Consider the following 27,997-nt stretch of genomic DNA (forward strand, 5'->3'; position numbering starts at 1 on the left):
AAGTTCACCTGTGTATTTGAACATCTGCAAAAAACACATTTTGAATCCGAATGAAAACATTAACCTCACCACAACGATCAGATAAGTCGTTAAATCAATTGTCTTAAGTTTATGAAATGTATTTTAATTGGAACATATTCTTTCAGTTGTAAGTATTTAATGAACACAGATACCAATAAAAATTAAAATAGCATAATACGGTTGCTGATCAATTCCATTCTTTTGTCGCATTAAAAATATTAAACATAGAATTGATTATTTCCAAGGCATGATTAGAAAAAAAATTCGCATACAAACAAATCTGTTAGTTTTCGGTAACCATTTCCAAATGTGAATAAACTACTTTTGTCAATGACTGCAGAGTTTACTACTGCTGCATGTACTTAATCAAAGTACATGGGTACTAAACATTGGATGACCACAGGTCTTGTGGATGGTCACAAACACTTGTCTCAGAAATAATAATCACATCTCTATACCTTAAAGTGAGGTTCAGGTACATACTATTAGATGCATGTTTTTGTTCTGAGAAAAGTTCGTGCGTTGATGATGAACATATGACAGGGAATTCAACATCACCGTAATAACTATTGTATTGTAGTGATATAAATCAGTATACTCTGGTTTGTTGTTATATATTATATTAATATGGGTATATAATAGTTACATGTATACATACTTTTCATCCATTTGTATATCGTTCTATGCGAGGGCATTGTGGACACTCTTCTGAACTAATTCAATTTCACTAATAGATCGGTTTGCTTGCATCAACATACTATTTTCATATTGCCGACTTTTGTGTCTTGAGTTTATATTTTTTCGACAGGTTATCTATACTCTTTGACTATTATAAAAGTCTCCGTACGGACTTCCACAATAAGTAAAACCCATACCACATAGTGAATTATATAAAGCCCCGAAATGAAAAATGTAAAACAATTGTTACGAGAAAACTAACGGAAACAAACAGTCTTACTTATGTAAAAAATAATGAACGAAAAACAAATATAATATACCGCAACAAGCGACAACTACGTACAGGCTCTTGACTTATATATCTCAAGAAGAAAAATAGACACTACGAGTATGAACGAAAGTTTTCGCAGTTACTGGCATTAAGTTCAATACAACAACAACTAGTTTACAACTAATAAAAAAAAAACATGCATTTAAGACTAAAATATTGTCTACCTCTTAAAATGACGAACATCTGATAAATTGACAATGAGGGTCGGTCAGTGAAAACAAAACTTACAGACGATGTTTTTGACATCCAGATTGTCATCTTTCATTTATATTCAGAAACATATCAGCTGGGCTTGCAGCAGGAGCATATAGACCCAGTTGAAACGCGCGTCAGACGTACCAAAATATAAGCTTGGTATATGCAGATTTGATGGATTTTTGACACAAAAATTCCAGAAGGTATTGTTTCTAAATAAAGGGTTTCAACATACAAAGAAGCTATTAAAATAAGGGATTCAAGTTGTCAAGTTGAATTCAACCCTTCGAAACGTTTACGAACGCTATTACAAGATGGATGACCATTATGAAAGATCTGCTTCACAGATGACGACTGATATATTCAAATTGTCTTTATCAAAATCTGGTCCTCTCTTCAAGCTGGATTATAACAACTCTGAATTGAAATTGCATTAGCAGCCTGACGGAGTAGAAATCAAAGGTTCGTGTTTCTCAGTCTGTATTTATTGTGGCTTATCATTCTTTGTGATGGCGTTGCCAGCTTGACTTCGACTTAGGAGTTTAAATGACAAGTTAACTGTGAATCAGTTAGAAAACATTCCAGTTGTTACCCATTCGTTTGATGTGTTTGGACTTTTGATTTTGCCTTTTGATTTTTGATTTTCCTTTTTGAATTTTCCTCGGAGTTCGGTATTTTTGTGTTTTTACTTTTTTTTCCAAACAAAAACCCGTTTAAATTTGCATCAATTTATTTTCAAAATGTAATGGAGCACTAATATACGATTCGTTTCCTTTTCCTGTTGGTATTTCAATTATTTGTGAAAAATGTATTTTTTTCTATGCATATGTTGTTGTGTAGCCGTCTTTAAATAGCTCTGCTCATTGACCTCTTCTTTTGAAATATAGAAATAGTCTCGGTTTAAAAAAGAGGGACGAAAGATACCAAAGGGACAGTCAAACTCATAAATCGACAATAAACTGACAACGACATGGCTAAAAAATGAAAAAGACAAACAGACAAACAATAGTACACATGACGCAACACAGAAAACTTAAGAATAAGTAACACGTACCCCACCAAAAATTAGGGGTGATCTCAGGTGCTCCGGAAGGGAAAGCAGATTTCCACACGTCGTGTTGCTTATGTGATAACAAATCCGGTAAATAGTCTAATTCGGTAGGTCACATTGATGAAAGGGAATGGGATTGAAGTTACGACGTAAGGAACATTTCCGATACCATTTATGAAACGATTATTCCATAACAGTCAACCAACTCGTGATGGCGTCCGTAAAATTTACGACGGGATGTGGGTAAAGTGTATGTCATTCAAAAATCTTTTCAATATATTAAAGCATGGCAACAGTTTACTTATATGATTGTAAACTCCATATATCCAAAACTCAATTCACGAACTTAAAGGTATAGAACCACTAATTGGGGCTGATCATAAAGAAAAATAAAAGAAAATAGTTCCTATGCATAACGGCACCCTGCATAACTGTAACCAAGACATTTGGTATTCAAGTTAGAGCTTGCAGTTGTAATTCGGACTAAGTGAAAACGTCGCAAGTTCTGAGCAGATAGTTGATGAACCAGTGTATATCACAGAACGTCTCGTGTTTCTTTCTAAACAAAATACGTTAATTGGAATATACAAAGACCTTATTGGTAAATATTCCGTATCAACTTCACAAACACAATATGATGGTCTTGATTTATAAATGCTATATGTGTAGTTTATTTGAAGTAAAGACAAAATAAGCTATTCATGTAGAATTTAACATAGAAAGCAATATGCGGCTATGATTAAACTCATCATAAATACCAGGATGAATTAGTGATTTTATTCCTCAAAGAACATTTATCATAGTATCTAATTAAAATGAATTCATTCTTTTTCATGTTAGGTATATCATTTGATATTTTGCCAACGTGATGTCAGTGGTCGACATACGTCTTTGAATTATTTCTTAGTCTTATTTGATCAAAGTTTATACACTAATTGATAACTAGATAAGATCGTGCTCATTATATAAACATAACATGTGGATCATATTCTGTCATGATCATTTGGTATTGAATGCAATTATTGTCTCAGTTAACACAATTAATAACACCATATAGGAAAAACATGGAACTCCTCTTGTAATATAAAACACTGTAAAACATCCAATATATAAAAAAGCAGATGTGGTATGATTGCCAACCTACTATTCACACTCATCTGTGTCCACGCTTGTATAAATATATAAAGATATTATCTAATTTTGCCGAGAAAAGAGTGCACAAAACAGACATCAATTATCTTAACATTTAATTTTTTTTTAAACAAATCCCTTTTTCATATATATCAATCCATATAAAAGTATTGTAAAAAATAGATAATTTTAATTACTAAATTTAGGAGTTATATAACAATCATGTTAAAAAATCGAAAGATAAAACTATTACATAAATATTGATAAAAGTCAATGTACATCTGATATTATTATTTCACTAAAAGTGCATTTCAAACCATGATATATATTTGTCGATACCCTAGGCTTTATGTACAAGAGCTCTACAGTAATTTACACTGCACTCGTTCTATTTGAGCATATATATTTTTATCTCAAATAGTCACTGGCATAATATCACTTTTTCTCATGAATATTAAAATAGAAATTTCCGAAATTATAATTAATTATTCATACGACCTATTCAACGTGTTCTTGTTTTCCATGTATAAAACGACTCAAAAAAGTGAAAAAAACTATCTGAATTAAGGTTTTTATCCTACATTGAACTTTTGATGTCGTCCCTTATTTGTTCTCCAATTTTTTTATTAAAAACATATTTCACTTGTTAATATTTTTGGTCTGCAAACTATAAATCATTATGTTTTGTGCTTATTGTTGATATTTTAGTTCATTCTTAAACAAATTCGTTCACCATCGATTGTGAACTTCAACAGGTAATGTACATTTCATCTTGTTGTATATTTCTCCGCCTTCATGGTATGAGGTCTTTTATAAAAGGCGGAAGTTTCCCAATATTTAATCAAATGATAACATTAAGACATTAAACAACAATTGAAAATGTGTTTTTTACATTACAGTATAAAGACAATATATAGTGCATTGACTTGACATATAAACGATATAAGGATTCGGCTCGAAACGGTCAAATAGCCCGTCAGAGCCTCGCATTTCCCCGTTTCTAAGCATCCTCCTTATATCGTTGATAGGTCAAGTCAGTGCACTATTATTGTCTATGTACATATATGATATGCAAGAAGATATATATATAATAATAGGTAGTATCGTTTTTGATACTGACTATGTCATGTGGAATATCTAGACGAGCCCGTTAGGGCTGATAGTCAGTATCAAAAACGAAACTACCTATAATTATGTTTATCGGTAATTATGACATCACTCAATGTATTGTCTAATATTTTCAGTGATACAGCCAGTACGTTGATACTCGAAAATATTAGGCAGTAAGATCAAAGGTAAAATATACGAGGTACTGATATTTAATCTAATTATGAACAACGTTGGTAATCGGCCTTATGAAAATGAATAAATATATCCCTGTTAAAATATGTTTGTAAAACAAATTCAAAATTGCAAAATATGTAATTGTTTGACAATTGAGTCCACTTGCATTAAGTTGATTTCTATCGGTAGCAGCTCATATAATATAAACATGTATACTGTAAGTAGTTGTGTTTATTTTCCAACTATTGTAACACAGCTATAATTTGTGCAATGTCAATTTCATCATGGAACACTTTTTCCACAGTCAGGGGTCCATTAAGGGATGAAAATAAGTTTGAAATTTGTGTTACAATTTAAATAACTATGAATTTATTTATTCAAGTTGCAGTATAAGAGCAATATTAGTTCAATGTCAGAAAATATCAACTGTTTTGTACTTGGCGAGATAGAACCTCGCCTTTCCCCAGTTTCTCAGCCTTATATACAAAAAAGCTGATATTTTTCTGACATTGACCTAATTTTGTATATTTATTCTAAAATTACATTTTCCTAGTTTCATTGCGCATGAAGAGTTTGATTGTTATTATTCCTTGTTTTCAACCGTCCTATCAATTGGTTGGTTTGAAAAAGATAAAAAGAACATTGCGACTGCGCACCATTGATATGCGTTGTACTTTCGTAGAAGAGATTTATTTGCGCTGAAAATATTCATGACAAGATATGTAAAAAAAATAAGATAAACCAAAACTTTTCCCTTTGGAGTTTCTAATTTAAATTAGAAATTACGTAGAGATGTCATTAACTCTATAACAATTAAATATTTATGAAATGCGAATGAAACGAATATCCGCGGACTGGACTTAAGTAATTGTTGATAATATCAGATTGATGAAGGATATTAGAAGTTGACCCTGGGGAATACAATACATTTCACCAATGTCACTTTCACAGTTAAACCATCCTAATCATAATAAAAATATGTTGTATTTACGTTAGGTAAGTAATAGTACTAATAATATTTGAATATTCTATAACTCATTTGTATATTGAGCATCATTTTAATTTCCATGGACCAGTGTGAGTATCGATATCATTTGTTTGTTCTTTCATTTTTAATATTCTGTTATTGTGTTTCACTTGGCTGTCTGCGGAACTAAAACTCCCTCATTACGCCTTCGCGTGCCACGTTCTCCCAGCATGCAGTATTTTATGTCAAGTTACAGAGCACAAAGGTAAACTAATAAGCAGTGGCTTTTGTCTCGAAGACAATGAACTGCCGGATCTTTTTTTCAAACATCAATTAACACTATGCAAACAAATGTATTGATTTGTAATGATGGTTCGTTTTTAATCTTTTCCAATTAACTGTTTTGTAGAAGTAAAAAAAAAAAATGGAGTTAATTGTGTTTACAGTTGCTGTTCTGGAATTGGTAATAGCTGGACAATATAAAATAGGTAAGCACATTCTTCAAATAAATATTTCTTTACATAGATTTTTATATAAGTATTTTGTGGAGTCTGTTGAATTCATAGAGTTAGTCAATAAGAGTTTCCAGAGCTTGTCTTAATACGTTTGGCTTAGGCCTTTAAGTTTTATTGTACGTTTTAAAATATAACAAAAGCGGATTTTTTCCTCCAAAATAAGGTACGAAAAAAGCAAAATATAAAACAAAAAAACTCTAAAATGAGCATTAACCTGTACAGTTACTAAGTATATAAGATGCTATGGTTTCTTTTAAGGGTAGGTGTACTGACGGAAATATAAAACAAACCCAGTTGAAATAATGAAATAGGAATACAAAATAATATAGCATACCTTTGCCCTGCAAAAAAGATAGGTCATGGATTTTATGATGAGGTACGACTAAGTGTGACATGCGTTCAGACGAGTCATCGATAATTGTTGTTTATTTTGGCGCTAATTTATAAGTTTGAACCACCTCTTTTAAATGCACTTAAAATGATCAGTGTATATACATTTGTTGTAGTTGAAGTTTTATTACAATTGAATATTATGTTCATTTTTAACCTCACTAGATAAAACACACGGGAAGATTCATTTCGCATAAACACTCCCGGAGAACCTTAGATCAACCCCAAGTGATAAGTCTTTCGGTTTTCTATGTTGTGTTTTATGTTTTGTCGTTTGTTTTCGGCGTTTTGTTTTTTTGCCATGGCATTGTCAGTTTGTTTTCGACTTATAAGTTTCAATTTCTTTTTGGTGTCCTTTGCCTTTCTTAGACAATTAATTGTCAATTATTAAAAAATTGTAAAGATTTAAATGTGTTTCTTATTTACCTAAATGGGTCGATGACAGTATGCATATGTTTTAAAAAACAGAATTTTTGAAAAAAAACCCACATCGATTTATATAATTCTTCCATTGTCAAATGTATACATTTTTGAAAGTGGGTGTGATAATTACGGCATTTCCATTGATTTCGGCAACACATTGTTATAACTTATATACAGAGAAATAATTGTTGAATGAATGACTGTTTAGTAACTTATGGAAACAGTCTCAATGTTTGCTCTGACTTTATTATATTAAAGTTAATCCTATATTGTGTATTTAAAAGTAAAATAACAAAAATACCGAACTCAGGGGAATATTAAAAACGGAAAATCCCTTATCAAATGGCAAAATCAAAAGCTCAAAAAACCAAACGAATGGATAACAACTGTCATATTTTTGACCTGGTACAGGCATTTTCATTTGTAGAAAATCTGGTTATATAGCTAGCTTTAAGTGAACCACTATTTGTTGTTGTATTCATGTTTGTACCTTAATTTGTTGTTGATTGACCCTTATACAATAATAATGACTAATAAGCTATACATTTATTGCTTTTGGGATACCATACAGTATATTATGTTAATAGTGTTCAAAAAGGTAAAACATGCTACACAGAGGCGCAAGCGACCAGTATGCTGGAGTGTCTTAAAGACAACATATAGGTAGACTTTTGTTTTTAACAAATGTCGATATTCCTGTGGGAACGAACTATGACCCTTTTTCTGATTTTTTTTTTATATAAGTAGTTCCTTCAAACAACGTATCCAATATTTTGATTTCACATTCAGACATAATGATCGTTTTCTACATTAACAATCACAATTTTTCAGTTTGGTTCCATTCATATATCCTCCAAACCTAGAAATACCCCCCTCCAAAAAAAAATAAAACACTGACAATTTCTAAACTTATACCATATAAACGGTCATCTCAGTACCAGAATATGTGACAAGCAAGTCGTTTTTTGTTTGTTATTTTGATGCAATATTACACAAACTTTACCTGCATATTGGATATGGATTTCCAAACTAATTTAGTATTTGCGGCTGATACTCAGACCTAATTAAACGTCACCAGTGTTTGAATAGACAGATGATGAAGCAGTGTTAAGATGTAGAACTTCTCGTCCTTTTTTCTTAAACAATTCATCAGAAAATATCAAGACCTTGTTGATAGATATCCGTACTTTCTCTATAGATTGTCTATATATTATTTTTTGTGTTTTTGTTGGCATACCTGTTTGTTTTTATAGTTATTAAGTTTATAACACACTGTTGACTGATGTACTACAACTTTTGACGTTTTCATATATTATGTATGATAGTTTTACTCACACGTTAATGTTAATATAATAGAATGCTATGCAACTGTCATACAAAAGAGAGGTTTGGCCAGACATTAAATAAGTTAATTTCACCATTTTTTTTGGTACCGGGTCAGTAATAATTTTTATTCATTTGATGCGTATAATCTATTGATATTGGCTTTTGAGAAGAGACTTCCAGTTTTCAATTTCCCCTGAAGTTTGGTATTTTTATTACTTCACTTTTAATTATGTTGCTCCCTGTCTATTATATAATGGTTAATATACTAGTATATATTATGTAATTTTGGTGTAGCATTATGTTTGCTTCTACAATGAAATATTCCATTTAACAAATCATTCCGTTTATTCAAATCGGCGGCTGAAAATTATCAAATCAAGTTGAATTTCCAATTTCAAATGTCAAAATATTGTACAAAAAATATGTTCAAATAACATTTCTCAATGCTGTCGTTAATCACATAATCTTAAAAAACCGGCATATGATACAATACAATAAATACAATACGATACAATACAATACAATTTTTGTTATTGTTAATCAAGGACGACCTTAGAGGGCAGTATAATTACATATAATTATTACAATGATTATTTTTAATTCTTAATGATAAATAATGACAAAAGAATATATAGAATAGAAAAATATAAACACATAAGATAAAGCAAAAACTCAGATACGTATAATATACAGGAGATTTTCAACTGTATGATCTTATTTAACGTATTATCATGTATTTAGTACGTGTTACCGCGAAAACAACTCGAGACATTTATCTCATACATTGTATTTCACCTTCCGTCTCACATCATTTTGGAACATATCGTCTGTTTCTGAACTCCTCAATTGTAATACGCTTACCATAAACTTCAGCAGACGACAATGTCGTCCATTTCAAACCGTTCTCCAAATACAAATTGAAGAAAACAATCATGAAGATATTTAAAGAAGACATTGTAAAATAAGATTGAATGATTGTTGGTGGCTTTCCACCGTTGAAAAATATTCCATGCATGTTCATGACGAGAACAGTTAAACAAATAATACAATAGGTATGTCTTGTATTAGCAAGAAGGCCGTGATGAAGGTAGGAGATTTAAACAATCACTGGAGAATGAGAATAAATAAGACAGGGACAAATAATTTGTATGGCATTTCAGACTCCTCTAACAGTTGGGATAAAATTACGTGCAGAGAGTGTGAATATGGCACTGTCTACACGATGCCTTTGGTTCAACGTCCATATTTTGACAGGACGTAGATGAGTACTTGAATGTACATCCCACACAACCAAACAGAGCCAAATTTCAGCAAGTGATTTACCGTATAGTGACCATTTTCTTTTCAAAAGATATCTTTGGGGTTTGCTCAATTAGAGGATAGAATAAACGAAATTTTAGATTAACATATTGAAGAAGCAATAGCTAAGCTAACTAAAGAAAAGTTCATACACAGTAAGAAAAACGAAATCCGATGTCAACTAATTTCAGTACGATTGGAGTCTCAAGCTTAACACTGTGACGTTTGCTATTATATCAACCCTAAAAACACAGCACCAATATTTATTAAATTTTCATTGTGAAATTTCCTCAATTTAGTAATTGCATGTAGATTTCATTAAAATTATTATTATCTACTTTAGGTTTTAATAACAAATTTTTTACTAGTATTATTCATCTGACATCGTTTCCTCAGTGCAATAACGATAATATGCACCTTTCACTGCACCAAAGTGCATTAACAAGGATCGATGCAATTATGTATCAACAAGTCTAAAATCATTGAAAAGTTTAATCATTTAACTGTATAGCAAATTGATCCTTCAAATATGAGGTAATCTGGGTTCACAATAGATTTCATTTTTATTTTAAAAAAAAGGATGCCGATGAAAATTGTTGTAAATGAAAGATAATTGATTAAATATGTTTTGTAAAATGATTGTGTAAACAAACCATTAAAACTATTTCACAGGAAACATTAAATTGGATTACAACATTTTTGTATTATTAGAGTGAATGATCTATATCAAATTGATAATCAATAGTTTTAAATTTATCAACATGTTTGTGTTGATTGTGGTGCTTTTATGATTTGTAGCTTTGTGCATGTCTTTTTACGTAAGTTTTTGTTTTAAATAATTTTGTGGTGTGTGTCTTTAGACTTTATAATCTCATTAGATTCCATATCATACCATGGTGGGTATTCTTTAGACAAACAAATGCAGACGAATACACACGATCCACCTTCATGACATACATTGGATTCAAAAATAACTAATGACTGCCATGGCATTCCGTAGATATTGTATTACTTAATAGGTATCAATATCTACTCACAATGTTAAAAAACAAAAGAGGCAACTTAAAACTTAAAACAGACTTATAAGAAGATTAGCAATACCCGTCTATTCTACGTAAAAAATCATTCTTATTTAAACAAACAATTTTCTAAAACAGACTTTAACAAAGTGCTTTATTTCTTTTATATTATTTACGTTTCAAGGACGGTTTTTTTCAACGAACAATCGTCTATCCCATTGGAACTAACTGTGTTCTTCCATTTTGCGTATTGTGTCATGAGGCTTGTCCATTGATCAACGAAAGGTGGTTTTAAAACCATGTCACCCGCAGACATCATAACCACAATCAAAAGTTTCGTAACAGTTTCAGTGATTTCGCGGTTTCAGTAATAGTGCTTCTGGATCTAAATCATAGATTTCAAATCCATCTGAAACAAAAATAAAAATAACTAGAATAAACTTGAGCTTTATATTTGCCCATTTGATTACGGCCTTGTGAGCAGCAACCCTCTATCAAGAAAATCAATCATGATAGAACATGCAAGCACGAGACTAAAGTATCAATTGGGAGACATATACCCCGTATGCAGGTGCTGCTGGAATTTTGCTAATAGAAATGGAAAGTTCACAATTGGAAAGCTGAAATCACCTCTTTTGTCGTAAAGTTTTGTTTTCAACCGATGCTCCAAAAAATGACACAGAAATTAACAGCTATAGGTCACCGTACGGCCTTCAACAATGAGCAAAGCCCACATCGCAAAGTCAGCTTTAAACAGCCCCAAAATGACAATTGTCAAATAGTTCATACGAGAAAACTAACAGCCTAAATATATGTAGTTGTTTTGATAAAAGGCGATGTTTCCAAAGGCCCTTATTATTAAATTGAAGACATTATAAGAAACTTAAATATCTTTGTAGGAGTTTTGATACAGGAAGATGTGTGGGAAGGCCCTTACAATGTAACTGATGACATTATAATCGATGGATCTGTAGAAGTTAACTTTACTGTCCACATTTCTTCAACGAGAAATGGAATCGAAACTACAACTAAAGGTATAAAATTGATATAAACAAATAACAACAATATATCAGTATTTGTGGTAATTCATTAAGCAATTTTATTATCAAAGATATACATGTAGTACATGTCTTTATTAATTTTTGAACATCTAGATTATCCAGAGTACCAAAGTTCTGTTGAGCTAAGCTTATACAACCAGAATTAACCATATCGCAATGTTTCTTTGTCACGGAAACAGACATAGTGTCAAAAGAAATATTCTACATTTTTATTGTGGACTCCATATCGATTTAATATCTAATAGAAATAAATAAAAATCATCATTTAAACTGCATTTCACTTTAGCAACATCGTAGATGTATTTGTTAAATTTAAAAATGATTTTGCGATATCAATAATAATTCAATAGAAAAGAAATGGGAGAGAACACTTTCTAATTGAAATAAGTATAAAATAACTTTGAATATAGCAAACAAGAATTCCTATTCAAAATTTATCAATAAGTCAGTGGTGCTCGAATAAAAAAAGTTGAAAGATTAAAAAAAGTTCGAAATTTGTGAATTACAGAACATTCATAAATCACTCTGATTGTCTAATTGACAAATGATACAAATATATTCACAATTTTTCTGTTTTTTTTTCAATAGCAATTAACATATTTAAAAAAAACCAAACATTATACCACACTGTTGTCATTTCTATCAATTGCAGTATGTGACCTCCTTGGCGAGGGATACAATGGATTTCTAACATTGGTAGATGCTCCTACATCGTCACTTATTGAATGGCAGTCAAAAAGCCGCCATATTCCTCACCTGCTATTTGCTAAAAGCACATGTAAAACTGACAAGTCAATCTATACATACAAGTTTTTCCCGCCATGTGATATAACAAACGAGGCCATAGCAGACACCATATTGACGCAAAATTGCCTGGAGGTAGTCATTCTTCACGACCATACACTTAGTAAGTACATTTATTTCATGATCTGCAGGTGTAATACCATCAAATCATAGAACATCACATCCGGTTGCATACGAAAATAGGTCGAAACAAATATTCCATTAAATTTGACAGTTGTAGGTAATTTATCTGAAATTACATTGCTATAAAACATTTTTTGGCCATCAACATATATCTTGGGTATTTCAAAACATAATCATTTTCTTATTTGGGGTTTCTATAAAATATGTTTTGGATACTTGAGGTTACATGGTTAGTAAAGCTTGTACACATATAGAAAAGAGGTGAACCTTTGATTGTTAAACTTCCAGTGATGTTTTTTTCTTATTTGCAATGAAATGTGATGTTAAATTTTGTCTATAGTACTGGTGTGGATAAAACTTTACTCATGCCAAGTATTTCTTTATTTGAAACAAAGATAAATTCTGCACAGTCTTTTAAAAATTGTAAATTTAACAAAGACTAATAAGTGAAAATCAATGGTGGTATTAAACCTGCAGAAAACAAGTCTACTTAGAATTATGATTATTACAAATGAAAAAGCCCTATGTTTTGTTTTAGACAATACAATTTATAGCTCGCTGCACTTCTGAATTACGCATTATGAGCATAAAAAAATATGCTTACCACATTGGATAAAATAAAACATGGGTCATTCAATTATAGGAATTTACAAATCAAATATGTCTATTAATTTTATGCTTTTGAAGATAAGTAAATTTTACAGATATCATTAAAACAAATGATTTAACATTTTTCATTAATGTTTATGTTATATTTATTAATAGTTATTAGTTTGATTAATTAAACAGATATGGGAAATTCTAATAATGCAATTCTGTCGCAATATTTAGTAGTATTAATTTTTTGATGCATTGAAGTATTTTTTAAAAGAAATATGATCGAATCAATATAAAGCGAAACTTTATTTTCATTGTACTTGTATTGTTACCAAATTATATAGAGGGAATGTAGGAAAAATATTTCTTTGCGTAAAATTTCATGTAAATAAATTTTCATTGAGGAAATTTGGAGCAATGGAGATTTGGAAAACAACATTTTTTTTCAACAGTAGTGCTAAAATTAAATTTGTTTAGGACAAATATCATAGAACCAATATCAACAACTAACAAATTCATTTTGACCTACCTTTAAAAATTAAGCTGACAGCTTTCTCACTCAGTGGAACTGCAAACTTATCATGAAGACTGCGAAATGAGCAATGTGTTTATGGTAACTTTTAAACACATGATTATATTCCCGAAACATGTAAGAATAACATCTGTGTCTATTTTTATTTTTCCAGAAACTTGGCATTTATTATATTGATGGTAGATAATTCTAATTATAGTCTTTAGTATTTCAATTTACTGACTTCAAAGGCTTGTTGCCAGTTTATAGTAATTTTTTTTATTAGAGAGAAAATATACATAAATATACAAAAGAAAGTAAAACCGTATAAAGTATGATCTTATTATTAATGGTTAATACTGGGCCTCTGATAAGTTCCTTGTGTTTGTTGTTTTTAAGGTTCATTCTGCCTACAAAACTTAGTTGCCCGTTTATCCAATATACCAGTATCATCTAGAATTATAAATATTAAACATGGGATCCGACTTCACCTTGCCAGAAAATACAGTCTTAAATATTTTGTGATTTTTGCAAGTTTAACTGCAGTAAACGAAGTTTTGGCCGAGGTAAGTTCAAAAGTTAAAATATTATAAGAATATTATTATTATAGATGAATTCACCCAGTTGTCAGTATAATGAATTTTATGAGACTCACATACAAGTAAGAGGTTTAGCTAGCTTTAAAACCAAGTTTAATCCACATTTTTTATCATAAAAAAAAGACAACTGTTATATATCTTCTTTGGCGTATAACGATCAACCAAGATGTGAATAATCATCCAAAGATTAATTTTGAAATGACTGACATTGTAAAGTTCGACTACAGTAAAAGTTGTCAAATGCATTTTTTTGTACAATAAACACTTCAATTTGTTAAACAATTGGTTAGATAAAACATGTTTTTGTCATACATTTTTGTTCGTTTTAATGCCAATGTTATCATTAACTACGTTTCAATATTATTTTACAGATATTTTATCATGTTCCATCCAAAAAAAAGAGGCTGATTTTTTCAAGTTTTAAAAAGTCAAGGTGTTGCAATACTTTTTTCCATGTTTATAGTATTTTTGTGATTTTACCTTATCACTTTATCATTGCAAGATTGTCTATTTATGTTTTCTCTTCATATTATATTATGAGTCTATATTTTCAAAAGGCTAACAGATTACATATGCTGACCACAGAATACACATGGATTATATTCGCGGAAGGATTAAAACTACCCACATACTCCAATAATAATATTTCAAGCGGAAGGATTTCATATCTTAGAATGTATTATCCTGATATGATTGGTGAAAACGGATCATGTAATAATGATTGGCCCCAGAACAGTCCACATTCGGTATATAACATTAAAGCCTAAATATATAGCTTTGTTCACGCATCGTTGTAAATATAACGCAATTTAATGAGACTGTCATACAAGTGAGAGGTTAAGCGCTATAAAACCAGGTTCAATCCACCATTTTCTATATTTGAAAATGTCTGTACCAAGTCAGGAATATGACAGTAGTCGTCCAATTGTTTGATGGGATTTTTCCTTTTGGTTAGGGACATTCCGATTGAATTTTCCTCAGAGTTCAGTATTTTTGTGATTTTACTTTTTATAGATATAATATATACGGTGACTTTCTAGTGATTTTGTTGTTGCTGCGTAGTAAACGTTTCCTTGCTTCAGAAGCTTCCTAGTAAGCAGGAATAATAGTTTATGAAAATCATAAAAGGAAGCGCAATGTCTTGGATATTGTATCAACAGGGAGATATAGAATCCATATGCAGGGACTGGTGGTTTGATGAAACATAGACATTAAGAGTGTATAATTGGGAAGCTAAAATCATCTTTTTTGTCGTATATATTGATAACAAATTTCAGATAAAATATAAAAGGGGGACAAACATATTATTGTTTAGACAGAACAGGGCTTGATGAGCTTATCATGTAACAACATTTTTTAGGATGAGTATTACTACTTTTATAAATTGAATTCTTTTCGACAGAAAAGTCAAAACTTCATATACATATACATTACAATAATGTTCATTTTATTAAATTGATAAACCTGAAAATAGTTGTTCTTGCATGAACCACCTTGAACCTTGTGGTTTTAATTTAGTCTTTTTAGCAATGCAGATAGATATATGCACCTATTACTATTGCTGTATTAAAGTGTTACCTCAATACGAGGCGGTACATACCAAGGAAACATTTAAAATTCATTTATCGGAAAAAGACGGACAACGCCATAACAAAACAAAACCAAAAAAAAAAAAAGAAAAGACGAATCAACAAACAAGTTTACATGTATTATATAGAAAATTCAAAGGTGAGTAACAAAAACCCGAATCCAAACTTGGTGTGAATACAGGTGTCCCGAAAGGTTTAGTAGTTCCTGCTCAACTTAGTATACTTAATCTATTTCTATGTCCTAGTGAATATATAATGTTTAAGTAAATAAAGGCAACAGTAGTATACCGCTGTTCAAAACTCATAAATCCATGGACAAAAAACAAAATCGGGGTAACAAACTAAAACCGAGGGAAACGCATTAAATATAAGAGGAGAACAACGAAACAACACCGAAACGCAACACACACACAGAAACAGACCAAGCATCAGAAAAAATACCACGAGAATTTTTTTTTGAATTCATAAAGGCATATATTTAAGAAACACACATATAAATTGTAGTTGCATACTTATAAATATTCATCGTACTGAACATGCATGCACAATTAGCCACAGGACGTTAAGCAACCAACAATCAATCAATCAATATTTCAGGCTCATCAGAGTTACATTAGTGATGGAAAGAATGTATTTGTAGAGGCGTTAAAAAACTTGGAGACGTCAACACCAAGCGTAGCGTTTGAGACATTCAACTGCAAACAACATTCAACTGTTCTCAAAATTGGCGATTCATTGGCTGGCGAGTTAGAAAAGGTCAGTGATAGTAAAGGTAGTTAAACGTTATATTTTATTGCATTCTAGCAAGAAAGACCCAATTACTTGCTTTCAATGCTATATGGGTTGTCTTCTGTAGCATTCCGAACTTGACAATTAAACAGTTTATCATAATTGTTGTTATCAAAGTTGTCCGAAGTTCGAGCCTTAAACTTCTTCATTACTCGTTTAATATATTCTTTTTAATATATGTTATCTCATCCGAAATGTTGAAATTAATGCATTTTAAATGCACTTTTATTTTTATGTATATTTTTTTAAATTTCTCTGTAACCTTTGTATTTGCATGGCTTTATGAGAATAAACTATCTATCTATCTGTAGAGTTTTCAGTGACTAGGTTTTTCAAATGTATCACTACAATACGCAAAGAATGTCCAGGTCCCAAAACTACGTTGAATTTGTGATCTTACTCAGAACCTTAAATATAATTGAACTGGTTCTGGCGTTCTGTAATATAACTTTGATTGTTTTTTTATGTTTTCAAAAACAGATGTGGTACATAACATTATGTTCGGTATCATTTTATGGTAGATACAATACCCACAACATATATTTGCTAGTATTGAATCGGTTTATTGTTAAACAAAACAGTGTTAAGATGCATATTATTTGCTTTCCATATTGAGAAATAATCTCAATTGATCAATTTGTAATATGCAATAGTACAGTACTAAATAATATTTCTTTTGAATCAACCATATAAATCTAAGCCGAGCGAAAACAAAGCAACAGTAAATTCTAGTGTTAGAAATAAACTCATTACAGATACAAGAAACAAATTTAGCATATACGTCAGACGCGCGTAGAGACGTATTTCTTGTGCATGCAATGTCAGAGTTATATGGTGTCGTGTGTACAAGAAATAAAAAAAATATTTGAAGCCATTATAAATAATTATAAATATAAAATTTACTGCTATGTAATCAGTTCAAAGATCATATAATGATACAGAAAACTTATTGTTCAAAGTGCACTTAGGTCTTATCACACGGATAACAATTGACAAACAAGCAGTTAAGCAAATAAATCTTTAATTAAACATAGAATTTCAATTAAAAATGGCAGAATGAATGATTTTGGTTGTTAAAAGGCTTGGTAGATATATGTTGGATTGTTTCAAAAATTAGACACAAGCAAAACTTTATTGTCAATATCTTTGTAGTGACTCTATCACTGTGTGGCATCTCCGCCAGCGAAAGGTTCTTGATCGTAACCTTTAGCTAGCAAAGATGAAGTTGGAGATAATCAACTCCTATAGTTGCTTTTTATCGATCTGATGAGTCTCGGCCTTTTCAACTAATTTTTCTTAGTTTGTTTATAGTTTAAGCTGTTACATCATTAACCCAGATTATGTGAGGGAGGGTTATAGCGCATTCAAACTAGTTTAACCCCGCCTCATTTTGTAGACAGAATGTCAGGAGCATGATATTTAATTGTTGTCGTGTCTTTTTGTGTATCAAACTTGTTCTTCGTTCATCGTTTTGTATATAATCCAGGCCGCTCTTTTGAGTTCTTGTAGGTTTCTGGGCTTTAAATAGCTCTCCATGCCTTATGGGGTTACTCATTGTTGTAGGCCTTACGACTACCAAAAGTTGTTAATTTCTGTGTCATTTGGTCTCTTATGGAGAGTTGTCTCATTAGCCTTATTAGTTTATTTGTATGTTTTGTGAGTTTAATAATATGACGTCCATTACTGAACTAGTACACATTTTTGTTAAGGGACAAGTTGAAGCCCGCTTCCTTTTGCGACTTTTAAGACCCATTAGTGGCCTTCGCCTGTTTTCTGATCTTGGTCTAGTTGTTGTCTCCCTGACATATTCCCTGTTTCAATTCTCAATTTGATATCTTTCAAACAGTCAATCATCAGCGTTTAGAAAAGACCTGAATTAAAGGCTATAATACAGATTTACAGAAAGGTAAGTTATATTGACTGATTAAGCGAGTCAAATATTAAAACAAGTAACAAAACAATATCGACATCTGATTATGTAGGTAATGAGCTGCATTGGACATATTTCTTTCACCAGGTATCAATAACCGGACATACAGGAGGCCTTTCATGGGGTACTGATACATACCCAAAGACAGCAACATATCAAATATGTAGTCCAGTGATAAACACAAACACATACGAATATATGGGAACTTGGAACAATGACAACAGACTTGATCTAGTCAACAATGTGCTATTTGGGAACGATTTTACAGATTTTGGAAACAAAACGTTGACTATCGCTACAAAACCGGTAAGCTCTTTTATATGTACATAACAGTTTATATAGTCGCCGTCACGTAAAATTAGCACCATGATTTTGTCAAAATTTTCTTAAATATCGACCGCGTTTACTCGAGATCATGTTTTTTCATAAGTGGAAGTAAAATCCTATCCAAATTTCTTATACTGTCTTACCTTTTATTGTGTTTGTACAGTATAATCCTGACCTTCACATTTTTCAAGATTGTTTACATTGTAAAACCGCCATCTTGGTGTCTATGAGGATCCCTTACTACGTAACATTCGTTACTCTCCGGTAATATCATTGTCATTGATGATACAATTTCCCGCGCTTTTTCCGTAAAGATGACAGAAAGACCCGAGAGACACAAGAAAATTGGGAGCACGTGGAACTCCACGACAACACTTCCGGTGATTACAATGTCGGATTCCACCATACAAAATAATTTTGGATTATGTGAAGGTCAGGATTATACTGTGCAAACACAATAAAAGGTAGGACAGTAGTATGTATTTGGATTAGATATTTTTTCCGCCAATTAAAAAACATGATCTCGAGTAAACGCGGTGGATATTTAAAAAAAAATTGACAAATATCGTGGTGCCAATTTTACGTGACGGCGACTATAGTCTACACTACTAGTAATCAATTATCGTTTTATTTTATTCGCAAGTTTAGGAGTAAATTAAACAAATAAGGACAGATAATTTTACTAAAGATGGAAAAATAAATCTTTAGACAAACAACACACTTCATAAAATTTACTGAACACTATCCACCAAAAAATTGAAATTATCTCAGGTCTTCTGGAGGATTATCAGTTTAAGCACAACATGAACTACTAAAACATTTGAGACAATGGCAAATAAAGGCACCAGTAGTATACCGGTGTTCAAAAGTCATAAATGGATTGAGAGAAAATAAATCTGGATTTCAAACTTACACTGAGGGAATCACATCAACTATAGCTGGAAATTAACGAAAAAACAGAAACACTGAAGAGCAACAAAACAAGCGCCTGTGCAATATTCATAGCAACGAACTATTTGATAGCAAATACCATACTCTTAAAAGTTTATTCTTATACATTACTCTTCTACATTTGTATAACTCTTATATCAAACTAGTTTTATTTAACACTGTTCATATTGCAGATAAAACCATTTGTGATATTCACTGATAACAATGGTACCATTGAGTATTCTGGGTTTTGTATTGATATACTAAATGAACTGGCAAGGCATTTTAAATTCAAGTAGGTATACTAATGACACTGACACAATTCGATCTGTTAACTTAATATTTATTTTATTATGGAACCTTTTTAGAGAGTAATAGATGCTAAATAAGTTTTTACTTCATTTTTTAGTTATTAAAAAAACAAAACTGTACACATTTATTCGTTCGAAGTGCTTTTCTGGATTTAAAGTAATTAAGAAGGCTATAATTAAAAACAAAAGTAGGAAATCGAATAAAATGAATATTCATAGATCTGTTTAAAAAAAATGAAAATAATTATTTGATATGTATTTTACAGTCTGACTTATAATTCGGACTTCTTAAGTGCATTCAAAAATAACAATTATTAGCTTAGCTTTTAGAAGTTTTTATTCTTTACAGTTACAAAATTGTAGGACCCCCGGATGGTATGTACGGGGGGCTAAACAGTGATGGTACTTGGAATGGAATGGTCGGCATGGTGATGCGCGGTGTAAGAACATATCGTAAATTTGAAGTGTAAAACATTGCTATAAAATCAAATAAAATAAAATGAGGTGTGGTTGTTCAATGTGCGACTTTCAACAAATGATCAAAGTTTAATTATGGACATAAATATATACCTAGATATAGGAAGATGTGGTGTGAGTGTCAATGAGACAACTCTCCATCCAAATAACAATTTAAAAAATTCATATCACATATCAATATCAAGAGTAACATTATGGCGACGGATACAATAAGATCTATCTTAACGATTACAATTCAAAACAACTGTTAATGATATCGTGTTGTCTGTCGTTCTGATTTCAGTTGCGATACAATGAATTTTGCAATAATGAACAACATATTATGATTTCTGTCACTTGTTCCATCTGTAGTACCGATAAAAGAGGAAAAATATATCAAAAGGGACATTAAAAGAGGGAAGAAAGATACCAGAGGGACAGTCAAACTCAAAGATTGAAAATAAACTGACACACCATGGCTAAAAAATAAAAAGACAAACACACAAATAATAGTACAGAAAACTAACACTACGCAACACGAACCCCACCAAAAACTGAAGGCGATCACAGGTGCTCCGGAAGGGTAAGAAGATCCTGCTCCACAAATGGCACTCGTCGTGTTGCTTATGTTATTACATATTACAAATCCGATAAATAGTATAATTCGGTAGGTGACATTCGTGAAAAAGGAACGATATTGTACTTTCGACATGAGGAACATATCTGATATCATATTTAAAACGGTTATTCTATAACGGCCAACCAACTCGTAATGGCGTCCGTAAAATTTACGAAGAGATGATTTCAACTGCACTATACGGAACTCTTGGTTTAATAGCTTCCTTGTGAGCGGCAATCCTTTATCAAGGAAATCATGATAGGAAATACAAGCCCGGGAATATCGTATCAAATGGGAGATATATACTTCGTATGTAGGCGCTGCTGGAATATTGCTACATAGAAATGGCAAGTTCACAATTGGGAGGCTGAAATCATCTCTTTTAAAACTTATAAATTGAAAACAGTCATACTGAAAAACAAAAAGCAAACAACAGTATACAAAAACACAACAAAAAGCAAACAACAGTATACAAAACACAACATAACGTATAAGAAACACTTACCCCACATATAATCTGTAGAATGTATTAATAAATGAATAATAATCACAACAATGAATAATACATATTTAAAAAAAAATGTTTTCAAGGATGTTGATTTTGCAATTGGACCGTTTACCATCACATCTATCAGAGAAACTGTGATTGATTTTACTGTACCTTATATAGAAGATGGTGTTGGTATCTTGACCAAACGGCCTGATGGAGAACCAAACAAAATATTTAAAATGTTTAAACCATTCTCACTGATCGTGTGGTGCTGCATTGGTGTGGCTATTGTGGTGGTCGGAATACTTTTGTGTGTTGTTGGTAATATCAATCCAAATGTTGAGAAAACATGCAGAGATGAACCACAGTTAGTAGTGGAGCAGAAAAGTCTGAGACAGACAACTTGGCTTATTTATGGTTCATTCTTTGAGCAAGGTAAAATATTAATCGCTTTTCTAATGAACAGTTTCTGCAAAAACAAAGCCCATATTGTGTCTTGCATCTGTTTTCGTTACTTTTATTTGATAAGGTTTTCTTTAGAATCATCATGTTATGCTTTTATTTTACCCATACATATATACTTATGGATGGTGAAATGATTTGAGCATATTCGAATGCAATAGATGGAATAAAAGCATCTTGAATAAAACAACATAAAAAATTTCTGTAGGTTGGATATTTATTGAGAGTATTGACATTATTGTTTAATTTGATATCTTAATTTCCTAGTAATATAAAAAGTTGTTTTCCTTAATTAAAATTTCGTTTCAAACCACACTCATTTTTTACAATTTAAGGAGTAGATCCAAGGCCAACCACTTTTTCCGGAAGGTCAATGCTCGGATTTTGGTGGGTTTTTACTATCTTGATGACGTCAACATACACTGCAAATCTAGCCGCTAACTTGACAGTCAGTATTGCAGAACAACCAATTAATAGCCTAGAGGAACTGGTAGGACAGAAGGAAATTGAACCATTGGTTAAATCTGGTACCAATCTTCACACTTTGTTTATGGTAATGAACCATTCTGGTTGGTAATTAAGAAATCGTTGATCATCACTACACAAGTTTGTAATTTCCTTGGTAAAATCAACTTTGATTGTAACACGCAATTTGTTTTTTGATAAAGAAAGCAATTAACACACATTGACGAAAAAGGCAACTTCGGTAAAATTATTCTAATATGACAATTCCTTTTCCAAAATGTATCCGCAATTGCTACTGAAAGGATATTATTTTCAGTACAAATAAAACCACGTTTATTTTGAAATCAGATTAATCTATGCAGTATGATGATTCTTTTACATTTGAAGAAAAAAAAACATCTAAAAATTAAGAGAAAATTCAATATGTTATCATTCAATCTGATTTAAATTCAAATCATTTGTACAGCTTTTTTAACATGTATCTGACAATACTCAGTTTCATTTTATGTTATGACGATAATATCAACCAATGAAATGTTCGCCTTCAAATTTTTGAAAGTGTAATAATCCAACAAAACCAGAGAATATCGAGTTCTTTTAAGCAGAAAGTAGAATGGAACGTTTTCGAATTATTTTACGCAAAGCTTGCACTCGGGATATATATTCTTATTCATTGTTTTTCATTGAAATTTAGACTTCTGATTCTGGAATCTACATGAAAGTATGGGAAGTAATGGGAGGCATGCCAAAAGTTACAAGCAACGATGAAGCTCTGTCTTATGTTGATAAAGGAAAATATGCATTTATGACAGATGTGACGCAGTTAGACTACATAGTCAGACAGGAATGTGAGAAGTATTCTTTAGCAGACGAGATATTCAATAACGCTGGTCTAGGATTTGTTCTTCCTGAAAACGCTCTCTTCAAAGATTCCTTTAACCTGAAGTGAGTACTTGAAATAGCAAGCTTCAATCTGTTATTCTCGGAAGAAAAAAAGGTATTTTGAACCAATCTGTTCGCTCAAAGTAGGGTAGTTTGGTATCAGGAATAAACAGATGACATACCAAGGGTTCAAAGTAAAGGAAAAGTTTGATGTGCTCTGATATGATAGTGACCATACGGGGTCAAATTTGTTTATGCATATATATATACGTATGATTTTCTGTCATTGTTTTGATATATAACTTTATTCTCATAAAGCCAATGCATGAGATCAGTACAGAGAAAACAACAATAACTATTATTATCTACAAATATACAAAACAAAGAGAGAGGTTACAAAACATTAAATCTGATTTCTCTTCGTCGATACGATTGCCAGCATTAAAAAAGTTCATGAAATCTAGCAAAAGATAACCGAAGGATTCTCAGATTCAACTACTTAAAATTATCCCCCTTTAGCTCACGCACTTTCTTTTTTTATGTTGCGATTCTCACAAAACACAAAATCTACATTTTAAATTACATGTATTTTTTAGTGAGTACTTTATGCATGAAAACAATCAACTACAATCCGTTTCTGTTTACTGAAAATTGAACAAGACTTTCAAGTTAACAAATTTCATTACTTTGTATCTGTAGTATGATGAAGATGCAAGAAGCTGGTATGACGGAGAGATGGAAAGAAGAATGGTGGCCAAGTCTAGAGTCGTGCTCTTCACAAGCCAGAACAAGTGGGGCGAAACCATTGGGAATGGACAGCTTGGCAGGGTTGTTTTATGTCTACTTGGCGGTAGCAGGAATATCTATCATTTTCTTTACTGCCGAACTTTTTTATAGGAAGATTTTGTCGGGCAAAATTCAACCTTATGTTTTACAGCTTAAAAGAGTAATTAGCAAAAAAGATACCACAATAACGTCACCATTCGTTGGAAAAGAATAGTTTAAAACGTTGTTACTTTGGAAAATGTATTATATCTAACAATATTTGTTCATGTAGCTTTTTGATTACTTCTTTCGAAATGAGGTCAACTTACATGTAGTTGTGGTATCCCAGTTTTGTAATATTTAAATTATTTTGTTTTGAAAAAACAATACACATATAACAACTTCTATGAAAGAGGGACGAAAGATACCAAAGGGACAGTCAAACTCGTAAATCTAAAACAAAATGACAACGCCATGGCTAAAAATGAAAAAGACAAACAGAAAAACAATAGTACACATGACACAACATAGAAAACTAAAGAATAAACAACACGAACCCGGCTTATGACTATGACTTATATACTATCCTAAAAGGCTTATGATTAGATTTACTTTATATGTAAATAATGAAAATGTGTTTTACTGTAATCTATAATTATCAAGAATAAATAAAGAATGTTTTTTCAAAACTTTAACTGTTAAATATATTTGGATTTGAGTTGCCAGTTTAGTGTTAAAAGATGGTATACATATAAAGATTTAGTTTACTTCATCATTGTTCATTATAGTACAAAGTATAGCTGGAATTCGAATCAAAACAGATGGGATATGATTGCCAATTGAGACAACTATCCACCAAAGTTAGAATAAAGTTTGTTGATGTAGCTCATACGTGTTTCTCGATTCTCGTTTTTTATATATGTATTAGACCGTTGGTTTCCCGTTTAAATGTTTTTTTGAATTTTCGAAAAAATAAGGCTTCTCTTATCCTAGGCATTGATTACCTTAGTCGTATTTGGCACACCTTTTTGAAATTTAGATCCTCAATGCTCTTCAACTTTGTTTTGGTTTGGTTTATAACTATTTTGATATCAGCGTCACTGATGAGTCTTATGAAGACGAAACGCGCTTCTGGCGTACGAAACTATAATCCTGGTACCTTTGATAACTATTAATGGTTTTACACTAGTCATTAATTGAGTCATTTATATCTTGCTGTTCGGTGTATATAACAATTGCTCCGTGCTGAAGACTGTACTTTGACCTATAATGGTTTACTTTTACATACTAAAGTACTGTGTCTTGGATGGAGAGTTGTCTCGCCGGTACTCATACCACATCTTCTCATATATCTATATATGAGCGATTATAGGCAACCGTTGGCCATAAACAATGAGAAAAATGAATACCATAAAGTCGGCTGTAAAAGGTTCCGACTTGAAAAATACGAAATATCTAACTTAGAAAACATACTTAATAATTATAACAAAACAATTAACGAAAAAACAATTTGAAAGACACATGAACTAACGACAACCACTGAACTACCGGCTCATGACTTGGGCAAGGAACACAAAGAATGTGATGGGGTTAAACACGTTTGTTAGCGTTCAAACATTCCCTAACATGGAACGGGTTTGTAACAGCTCATCATGAGAACAAACTATGAAAATAGGAGAAAAAGGCTTCACTCATCAGATCGATACACGTTTAACCACGCCGCAAATTTGAACAGGAGCCTCTGGCCTTTGTTTGTTTGGTATGATTTTGAATTTTAGTTTCTTGTGTATAATTCGGCGTTTAGTATGACGTTCATTATCACTGAACTAGTATATGCATATTGGTTTAGGGGCCAGCCGAAGGACGCCTCCTTGTGCGGGATGTTCTCGCTACATTGAAGACCCATTGGTAGCCTTCGCCTGTTGTCTGCTCTATGGTCGGGTTGTCGCTTTGACACATTCCCCATTTCTATTCTCAATTTTATAGCAGAAAAACATCAAACATTAACACAGACTGGACGTGGCAGGGTTTTTATACACCCCTCATCCCTACTAACAAGAAGGACACTAAGTACAGATTGGAGAGTACTCGCTATTACTCACAATATGTTCAAAGTCAATAACAATTAACATTTCTTTTGAAATCGAATATTATCTAAAAACTAAAGATTCTCAAATTGCACTTATACGGTTGAGGTATGCGTATGAATAGAAAACCTTAGGGTTCGTATTATTCAAAATTTATAAACAGTAAGTTTACATTTCAAGTCAAAAGTTTTTACTACTGGTTTTGTGTTACCCTTGAAGACGAAACATCAGCCAGCAGTTGTACAGTGCTTATAAAACAACGATATTAGGCTTACGCAAATGTTGATTTCATTGGTATCCAAGACTCGCGTTTCTTCTATTAGCTTCTCATTCCATGGCGTCTTACCTTGTAAAATCTACTTATTTAGTAATTGGTAAAATTATTAATTTATTCTCGTCCTGAATATGCATGAAATAATTGCAAGTAACAACCAATCAGTCAAGAGAAAAAGTTCTACAGTTATATGAACGAAACAGTGATAGAACGGTTATATATATAAAATTGAGAATGGGAATTGGGAATGTGTCAAAGAGACAACAACCTGACCAAAGAGCAGAAAACAGCAGAAGGCCACCAACTGGTATCATCTTTTGAACTAAAGGTCATCACTTAAACAACTTTTAACATATATTAAGATAACTTTATCCACTCCGCTGTTAACTAAGCATAAATTAAATACCTACAAATTCAAATGTTGCTATGGAAATATTTATCAAACTGTAATACATGTACTAGAAAGTCAATGTTGACATTCAATTTATATAACAAACGCATGCAGACTTAACTACTTCAAGAAAATTAATTCTAATCTGCGTTATCATCTTCTTGTACAATATTGTTCATATTCAAGTAAAATGCAGTCATCCATTCAAAAGTGAAACTTTACATTATTATTTATTTTTATTCCCAATCACATGTAATTTTTAACGAAATCAACAATATGTTTTTTTGTTTTAACATTTAAAATCACATTCATATGAAATATATGTTTAAAATCATAAGTAACGACAATATTTTATCTGATATGATTTGGATCGTATTACCTCGCTTTGATAATTCAAACGAAAAGATTAATAAATTTAAAAAAAATGTTCTAGTGTAATAGCAGACAAACGATCTATCATATCTTGAAAGCTAGCATATTTTCTCATTATAAAATGTAATATGAAACAATCTTGCATTTTATTGCAGTTATGAAAAGTTTAAAGACCAGTATTATTATTTATTGTGATTAGATAATTGCATAGAAGAAGCCTTACCTGAAAATGTTATCGTCAAACACGAATAATAAACGCTCCCAAGTGAATTTCGACGTTACAAATGAGAGACTTGAGAGCGATATTGTTTGTTAAAACATATGTATTGTACCAATGTCACCGGTTTCATTCCATTAGGAATATGACTCCTCATAAAGCTTAGTGAACAATACTACATTCTGTCAGAAGTAAGGAATGCAATTTGATATATAAAACAAAGAATGGTTCTAATAATGACGTAAAAAGTATTATTTCTATCGTTCTCGTCTTTGTTGTTTTTCCAAATGCATGCATGTTGTGACACTCATTGATG

General features: G+C 31.6%; 1 protein-coding gene across 1 annotated transcript; it reads left to right on the forward strand.

Moving 5' to 3' along the window:
• The first annotated feature begins 5,921 nt into the window (after positions 1–5,921).
• Positions 5,922–24,960, forward strand: LOC134727054 (glutamate receptor 4-like). Its single transcript, XM_063591440.1, has 13 exons — positions 5,922–6,146; positions 11,530–11,664; positions 12,344–12,598; positions 14,126–14,292; positions 14,883–15,071; positions 16,512–16,670; positions 18,721–18,939; positions 20,085–20,185; positions 20,551–20,641; positions 21,868–22,201; positions 22,564–22,781; positions 23,388–23,638; positions 24,275–24,960. Exons 1-13 carry the CDS (start codon positions 6,083–6,085, stop codon positions 24,573–24,575), a joined length of 2,484 nt encoding a protein of 827 aa, XP_063447510.1. The 5' UTR covers positions 5,922–6,082; the 3' UTR covers positions 24,576–24,960.
• The last annotated feature ends 3,037 nt before the right edge of the window (positions 24,961–27,997 follow it).

Source organism: Mytilus trossulus, chromosome 7, assembly GCF_036588685.1.
Source record: "Mytilus trossulus isolate FHL-02 chromosome 7, PNRI_Mtr1.1.1.hap1, whole genome shotgun sequence".
NCBI lineage: Eukaryota > Metazoa > Mollusca > Bivalvia > Mytilida > Mytilidae > Mytilus > Mytilus trossulus.

Bases quoted from the DNA above. Each gene is read 5' to 3' on its own strand.
- LOC134727054 (XM_063591440.1), top strand. From the start codon at position 6,083: ATGGAGTTAATTGTGTTTACAGTTGCTGTTCTGGAATTGGTAATAGCT. The intron at 16,671-18,720 runs GTCAGTGATAGT...TTCTTTCACCAG, and splicing joins TGGCTGGCGAGTTAGAAAAG to GTATCAATAACCGGACATAC. The intron at 22,202-22,563 runs GTAAAATATTAA...TTACAATTTAAG, and splicing joins TGGTTCATTCTTTGAGCAAG to GAGTAGATCCAAGGCCAACC.